At 40.1% G+C, this 8,948-nt stretch overlaps 1 protein-coding gene across 1 annotated transcript in view; it reads left to right on the top strand.

The window, feature by feature from the left end:
* The window catches only part of ITFG1 (integrin alpha FG-GAP repeat containing 1), a 247,876-nt gene that overhangs the window by 227,458 nt on the left and 11,470 nt on the right, over positions 1–8,948 (top strand). Inside the window, exons 15-16 of the mRNA XM_019505663.1 lie at positions 5,144–5,268; positions 6,243–6,325. Of these exons, the coding sequence (XP_019361208.1) occupies positions 5,144–5,268; positions 6,243–6,325 (208 nt within the window). The remainder of the gene's footprint in view (positions 1–5,143; positions 5,269–6,242; positions 6,326–8,948) is intronic.

The raw sequence follows: 8,948 nt of genomic DNA, 5'->3' as shown, positions 1-8,948 counted from the left end.
AATTACCAAGTCCTCAGTGAGATTAAGGTCTTTGGGACCTGGAGCATACCCACCGTCTCTGAAAATGTCTGCCCTGTTGTTGGAGCCCATCAAATAATAAAACATTTCAGGGTAGCAAATTCAGTGCAGTTTATCCTTCCTGCTTTGCATTGTCCTTTTCTAGTTTGATAAATATTAACTAGATCACTGGGATCATTACTACTGAATGAGGACGTTTCCTATACCAAAAGATTAATTGGAGGGGAAGCTAGTAATTTTGCAGTTGTATTTGAGAAGGTAAGGCAAATTAAATCCTTGTAACAAAATTCTAGTAGCTAGAATTAACACATAGGACAAGGAGAAAAGAAAATGATTAATTTGTTCCTTTACAAAAGATATTGATATGGGTTTGACTTACCTACAGTCAAACAGTTTAATATTGTTCCTAGTTAGTGTTGTGATGTATTTGAATATTAGGTTATAACTCAAATACCCATCCTTATTACAGTTAGCTTAATTGTAATTTCTGCCTGGAACCTCTCACCCCTAACAAAAATGGGAGTTCCCATCTAAAATACAGAAATGCACTTGCATTAAATAGATGCCGTTTTTAAACTATTCCATTATTTCACATGTAACTCATGTAGGATAACAGCAGGAGCCAACTTTTTTAGCAGGTGTGCCACAAATTAGTCCTGACCCCTCCAAGTGCAACTCTGATCCCTCTTCTGTCCAACCTACTGTTCTGCTTTCTGCTGTCTGCCCAATCTCATCTGCTTCTGCTTCCTCACTCTTCCTAATCACCTGTTCTGCTTCTTGCCCTATCAGTTGCCGCCATGTGCCACACAGACCATTCCTATGCCAGTCATGGCATGCATGCTGCAGGTTGGCCACCCCTGTAATATGAAATGATAAATGTGGACTTGAAGAATGTCCTACTCCTATTACTAGGAGTACCTAGCACCTATTATTAGTACATCAGTCCCTGGAAAAATCATGGAGCAGGTCCTCAAGGAATCCATTTCTAAGCACTTGGAGGAGCTGATTAGGAACAGTCAGCATGGATTCACCAGGGGCAAGTCATGCCTGACTAACCTGATTGCCTTCTATGACAAGATGACTGGCACTGTGCATGCAGAGAAAGCAGTGGATGTGATATATCTTGACTTTAGCAAGGCTTTTGAGACGGTCTCCCACAACATTTTTGCAAGCAAGCTAAGGAAGTACACATTGGATGAATAAACTGTAAGGTGGATAGAAAACTGGCTGGATTGTTGGGCTCAAAGGGTAATATAATCAATGGCTTGATGTCTAATTAGCAGCTGGTATCAAGTGGAGTCCCCAGGGGTCAGTCTTAGGACCTGTTTTATTCTGTATCTTCATGAATGACCTGAAAGATGGGATGGAGTGCACCCTACGCAAGTTTGCAGATCACACCCAGCTGGCAGGGAGTAGTAGACAAGCTGAGGAGTAGGGCTAGGATTTGGGGAGACCTCGACAAATTGCAGGATTGGACCAAAAGAAATCTCATAAGGTTCAGTAGAAGCAAGTGCAAAGTCCTGCACCGGTATAGGCTGGGGGCTGACTGGCTAAGCACCAGCTCTGCAGAAAAGAACTTGGGGGTTACAGTGGACACCAAGTTGAATATGAACCAACAATGTGAGCTTGTAGCAAAGAAGGCTAACGGCATACTGAACTGCCTGAGTAGAAGCGTTGCCAGCAGATCTAAGGAAGTGATTATTCCCCTCTATTTGCCACTGGTGAGACCACAGCTGGAGTACTGTGTCCAGTTTTGGGCCCTCCACTACAGAAAGGATGTAGACAAATTGGAAGGAGTCCAGTAGAGGGCCACAAAAATGGTTAGTGGGCTGGGGCACATGTCTTCTGAGGAGAAACTGAGGGAACTGGGCTTATATAGTCTGGAGAAGAGAAGACTGAGAGGGGATTTAACAGCAGCCCTCAACTACCTGAAGGGTGGTTCCAAAGAGGATGGAGCCAGACTGTTCCCAGTGGTGGAAGATGACAGAGCAAGGAGCAATGGTCTCAAGTTACAGCAAGAGGTGTTTAGGTTAGATATTAGGAAAAAACCTTCTCACTAGGAGGGTAGTAAAGCACTGGAATGGGTTACCCAGATGGGTGGTGGAATCTCCACTGTTGGAGGTTTTTGGGACCAGGCTAGACAAAGGCTTGGCTGGGATGATCTAATTGGGGACAGACCTGCATTGAGCAGGGGGTTGGACTGGATGACTTCCTGAGGTCCCTTCCAGCCCTAATTTTCTATTACTCTATTTTAAAGTTGGTCCAAGGTCATTTGTTTTAATCAGGCTTTTCTTTGTATAGTGTAAGATGGAATTTACAAGGGGACGAGGTCCAAAAGTCTCAAGCTGGTAGTTACTGGGCCCTATGTTACGTGTTGAGGGTGAGGGAGGGAAAGTTTAATTTTAACATAGCTTGCGCCATCAGGTTTTCAAAGTATTTTTGCTTAGTGGAGAGAGATCACCAGGCTTGCAAAGAAAACCATGATGTCCTGTCAAAATAAACAGACCAAAGATCTGTTGGAAAATCAGAGTTTACTTGCATGACTCTGCATCTTCCCCCTTCGGCAATTGAGCTCACCAGGGAACCAAGGTATTGATAGATTCCACCTCCCTGCTTCACACCACTAGAAGCCTAGAAGTGACTGTGTCCAGTAAAAGTATCATTTTGGCTCTCTATAAGGAAGTGGCCGCTCTTCTCCAGAGTCCCTCTAAGGGTCTGGTTTCCGCTAAAGACAAGGTGTAGATGCAAAAGGCCTTCTATAGGTATTGGAGAGTGAGAAACAAAATCACTGTGTTGATTCTTCTCTTATGTAAATGTAAAGCACTTTGTCTTGGCTACACATCATTTGCTCCTCTCCAGACTGTATGCTGCAGTGCTCCAGGAAGCTCTTTGAAGAAAACCCTTCTTAACTTTACTAGTAACATTGGACCCCTGCCTTATCATGCACAGTATCAGGGGTATGCAGTACATGCAAAGATGGGAGTTTTGTAGGCTAGCTTTTCACCATGTAAAAATGCATTGACCCAATACCCTTTACTTAGCACTGCATCCATTGTTAAGCTAGTAATTTTTACAGCAAAAATGACCTTTTGCAGACAATGATTATTAACAATGGATGCAGTGCTAAGCAGAGAGTAACATCTCTGATATAGAAAAGGTTAAAGTAACAGGCTGTTATACTTGAAACAAACTGAAGAAAAATTCAGAGCTCTCGATGGCCTCAAGCATTCTGACTCATGCCAATAGAGTTTAAGAATCATTAAATGAAAATAGAAAACCTATAAGTATATCTTGAAGTTAATTCTTTTTGGTCCTCCCACCAATAAGTTTCTCCCTTGGTGTAGGAATATATGTAAGAATATATCCAAATACTGCAGGGATTGAATTATGTTGCAATAAATCATGTCTAGTTACATGGACACAATTCAGCCTTTGGCATACCAGGTGTGAATTATTGCACCATAATTCACAGACTGTCATGTCTTATTGCTTAATTTGAGATTCTTGATTTAAAGCATAACCTGTTGAAGTGTACCAAAGCAATGCAAGAATTTTACATTCATATTCTTATAAAATCAATGGCTGGTGAAGATAAATTATACTGCCCACTTTGAAAACTTTACTTTCATAGGCCTCCTGTTCCAGAATTATCATCAGAATTATCTCATTATATGAGAGATCTCTCTCTCATATCTCTACACCACATTTGACCATTTTATTACACGTGCTTGTCCTCATTTATTGTACTTTGTGAGATCTTTCACTGAACAGGTGCCTTCAAGCAGCAGGCATTGCAGCAGTTGTTGCATAGTCTGAGGCTCTGTGCCACAGTCACAGGTGGTTGGTATAACCCTACTTCATTAGTTCCTTGGAGCATTCAACTCCAGCATTTAGTTTGTTGAGACATCGCCACCTTTGCCATGATTCATCAGCCCCTGATGGCAAAGACTCGGCCACTAGAATGGCCATTTTTTGCCATCATACATTTACTTCAGCCTTTTGTTCCACACCTATAGTCATGTCTCCTTGGGCGTGGCATCAACAGGTTGGGTGCTGGTGAGGAAGCTCCTGCATGACTTCAGCTGTTTGTATGCTGCAGGGTGGTCATACAGCTGCTGTCTTGCATCTTCAGTTTGTCTCGATCATCCTATCCTACTAGCCACTGCTCTTCTGACGTCAATAAGAGCGATGCAGCCAGCAGGTGCATACTGTTAAGGCTAGTAGGCTTCAGACATCCTGTGATTCCTGAAGCCTACTGGTAGCTGTCGTTCAGAATGGAGTCATGGTGCTTAGCGTGTACAGATCTCTCCCGTACAGGGCATACATACTTGGCAGAGGAGAAGCTGAGAGCCAGAGCAGTGGTTCACATGGTTTCAGAATGAGAGTATTTCTGTTATCTTAACAAAGAACTGAATGTACCAGGCGTTTAATATTTTACGCTTCCTATTATAGCAATAGCAAACAAACAAGTCTCTTACTCAGAGAGTTTTCCAAAATGAACAAACAATGCATGCTTGATTGTAGATAGTATTTGCAGTAGAAGTGTCAATGGAAAATGAAAAGATTTCAAGGCATGTTGCCAAAATGCAGTAAATAATTTTACGAGATGTTATGGTGTCAGTGAATATGTAGCTAGGTAGGAAATATGCGCATCTATTTCCTGCTTTCTGCTGGTGACCTCAGCTATTGTAATGATCAGTTTGATCTGGCTTGCAAGTGATATAACCCCATTGTAGTTGTACAGGTTTAAGTTAGGACAAAATTTGGTGCCAGTATATATTTGGTCCACAAGCTACTTCAGATGTTCCCAGTGTCAGCTGCTTTTGAGTTAAAGTAAATAGTCACATTGTGGATCTGTATAATACTGCTTTCATTTCTTCTTCTAAACTACTTCAAACAAATTGCTGAAGTTCTAGTACCACGTGGAAAATGGAGGTCAAAGAAATGTCTTTATATTCCAAGTCATCGGAATCATTCTGGAGTAATTATCTAAATGAAATGCCCATAAATCATGGAAATGTAGAATGAGAATTCAGTTAAGAATAGATGATTTATTATGTGAATTGTGTTGTTGCCCAAAAAGTCTTAAGCAATATATTAATTATATTTTTTAATTAAATTCTAGCTGGACAACTTAGCCAGTCAGCACATTTTGCTCTCCAGCTGCCTTACAGTGTGCTTGGTTTGGGACGTAGTGCCAATTTCCTCGATCACTTGTATGTTGGCATTCCTCGTCCTTTAGGAGAAAAGGTAAGGTTAAGATTTACCTTGAATAAATTATTATTTTCCAGTGTTTTTCTGACCTGATAAATTCTGTAGGTTGCTATTCCTAAGCCTACTTTTTGAGAAGCCAGAACGATGAAGCCATTTTGAGTTCTGAAAAGTTTGCTTAAAGACAACGGTATGCGTGTCTGTTTTCTCCAGCCTGCACTATCAATCTTTTAACCTCTTTGTCAACAATAAGACAAAAGTTGCACTCAAAAGGAGCACAGGCATAGTTCTTGTGAGCTGTTAACATAGGAGTCTAGTGCTTGTTTAAGTTATAGATACTTATATTTGACCAAGAGTCTCACCAATTTATGGTGTGATCACATCAGATTAACTTAGCAAGCATGGTCTGGATGTGTTAAGTACTTGGATAGGAAACACACGAGAATCACAAATGCAGCAGGAAAATGACTCTGTTGCTTCTTGAATCACTTTCTTCATTAACAATGAGCTCATTATCAGCATGGTAAAAGGTATTCTGCTGAATGGACCTTCCTTTGGATGGAAGTGTGAAGCCCAGGTCCTGACCATGTATGATTGGTCAAGATCCCATATCCTGTTTTAAGAGTTAGTATTCTGGTTGAATTATGATTTGGATAATTACATTCTGACTACATAAAATTCCCCTACAGAATCAGTTCTTCCCTTCCTACCAGAAACTGCAGTGCCAATGTGCACTTAAATAGAAGCCATATTTTACTTCAGTGATGGCTATCTATGTCTGTGGCGGATGCAGTGATCAGTAGTTTTTATTTGGCTTATAAATTACTTCAGAATCCAAGCTAAAAATTAATCTAAATGTAAAATAATTATCCGCATCCATCCCTGACTCATGAAAACCACTTGAACTTTCTGTTCTTTCTTGTGTAAATTTAATCAGGAAATGTCTAAATACTTCACAAAATAACACCTCTTAGGTTTTAAGAGGTAAACCTAACTTTTATGTCTTCTTGCAGTCCATACGGAAACAGGAATGGACAGCTATCATCCCAAACTCCCAACTTATAGTCATTCCATACCCTCACCATTCTCCTCAAAGGTAATGTTATTAATTGGACTATACTGTATATTACAAAATTATAATATGGAAACAGATTTTTAATTGTGTATCACTTTGTTATCCTCCATATTTTCATAAGCAAATTAAGGAAATGTGGTCTAGATGAAGTCACTCTAAAGTGGGTGCCCAGAAGGCTGCAAAACCACAGTCAAAGACTACAGTCATCCATAATAAAAACAGGTGGTTATTTTGAAGTGATATGCTGCCCTGGTCCCAGTTCTTGTCAGTATTTTCATTAATGATTTGGAGGATGAAATAAGAGTATATGTTCATAAAAGCTGCAGGCAACAGCAAGACAGGAGGAACCTTAGCACTTTGGAAGGCAAAGAGGTCTTGATAAATGGGAGAAACAGTCTAAATTCGATTAATGAAACTCAATATAGACAAATGTAAAGTACTGCATTTAAAAATAAATATAAAACTGGAGATAACTGGCAATGCAGGTAGCCACAAAAGGTGCTGGGAGTGATAATGGATCATGAACTGTTCAAGTCAGCAACATGATGCTGTTATAAAACCCGGCAAGTCTTATATTTGAGTATTCTATCAGGAGGATTATATATAGGATACAAGAGGTAATTATTTCCCCTGGGGGAGAATAATTGCATCCAGAACAACAGCGGCAGCTAAGCAGGAGTCCAAGGGCTACCACTTAACCAGCCACTTGGACCGCCCCATGCTGAAGGATTTGGACATTGGCCTAAATTAGATGTGGAAGCTTGGGTGAGGTACACTAGTCCTTAGAAACTTGGTATGTCTTGCCTGCACAGGCAGGAACAAGCTGATCACTAGATTTGGGTTTAGGAAGAAATTTTTCTCCAGACCAGGGCCTTTGGATATTTTACCCCTTCTCTGCAATGTCTGAGATTATCTGAGCATATTTTAACTTGACTGATTTCCTGTCTTAGTAGCAAAGTGTTAGCAGTACCCTCATCTTCCCCTACCCTTTACTAGTGGTCCATTGTAGAGTGAGGCTCTGAGGTGCAAGAGGACTAGATTAGATGTTCTTGTAGACACTTTTGGACAAATTGTTGCTTGCAAATGTGAAAGACTGAAGTAGATGGCCTCAGAGGCCCCTTCTAGTTCCAGGGAACATGTAAAGGTGTACACACATCTGTTAAGAGTGATTCTTGTAAATAAGCATGTATCTTCATTTGCTTCTGTGATGGAAAAAAGAATGTCAAATTTATAGTGCATAATGGACTTCACATCAGTCATTTGTATTTTTTGTTAAACTAAAGACTCTCTTATATAATGCCAAAGAACATTCAAAACACATTATTGAATATATTCCTGTAAAGGAAAACCTACCTGCCAAAGTTGTTATTGACCAAGTAACAAGTACAGCCACAGCAAAAGTGCATGTTTTGGTTTCATCAAATATGCATCCAGTGTGTCTACTTAGATTCAAAAATTTCTGTTCAGAACATGGTGTATGTTACTATCTATGAATCTGTGCATTTTCTTGGAGGAAGAGATGAAAATGTTGCTTGCAGGAGGATTTTAACACTGAAATCAATTTGAGCTAAAAGCATTTATACAAAAAAATGGACTCAGGAACATAGAAAAAATGTCCTCTTGCTGCTCTTGAATATATATGTCAAATCAAAGTTTACTAGTCAAACCTGTAGCATTTCCCTGTGCTTTGTCTTGGGGTAAAGTCATAGTTGCTTTTATAACATAGAAATGATTCTGATGTCACAAAGTCAGCATTAAAACTTTACTGTAGAAGACATGAGATGTGAAGTACCAAGTCCTTTTCTGTAAAATATGCTGGGTTCCGATTATCAGCCCTAAGATTAATAGCAGCCAAATGAATCACCCAGTACCATTCTAAAGAGCATCCTTGAAACTGAGATCCTGAGCATATCTCTGGGTACACACAAAAACAAATTACAGTGTTTTTCAGCAGGTAGACTGTGCAGAGCAGAACCAGGTGGGTGGGACTTATCCATGCTGTCTCTTTGGTGATCATGAGACTACTGCTGAGAAACTGGCCCCCACTGGCTAGAACTTCACACTTAAAAAAAAAAAATCTCAGTAACAAAAGTAACCTACCATTGTGACAATTTACCAGAATTGTGGTGGATTTCCCATCATTGGTAATTTTTAAATCAATATTGGGTGTTTTTAGTGACAGAGATGCTACAGTCCAATCAAAATTATTCAAGAAAGTCCTATACCTTCTGTTACAGGAAAGGTCCATTAGTCAAAGGAAAAGTCCTTTAGTAAAACTGTTTAAAACTTGTTTCTCATAAAAAAAACATTTTAAGTACATTTTAAGTACTATGTCTAAGTCTATCCCAGCCATTCAGTTGGCCCAATAAAAATATCACTCACAAAAATTCTTGCTGCTTCTCATTTCATGGACCATCATAGAATCATAGACTCATAGAAGTCGAGTCGGAAGGGACCTTGTAGATCTTCAAATCCGACCCCCCGCCTGGGCGGGAGAAAAAAACTGGACTCAAATGAGTCTAGCCAGGTAGGCATCAAGCCTCTTCTTAAAGATCCCCAGGGTAGGAGCCAGCACCACTTCCCTTGGAAGTTGGGTCCAGCTCCTAGCAGCCCTAACTGTGAAGTAGTTCTTACAGATGTCTAA

This window comes from Gavialis gangeticus, unplaced genomic scaffold, assembly GCF_001723915.1.
Source record: "Gavialis gangeticus isolate Ggan-Ray unplaced genomic scaffold, GavGan_comp1, whole genome shotgun sequence".
NCBI lineage: Eukaryota > Metazoa > Chordata > Crocodylia > Gavialidae > Gavialis > Gavialis gangeticus.
This window is presented reverse-complemented; position numbering and strand designations above follow the sequence as displayed.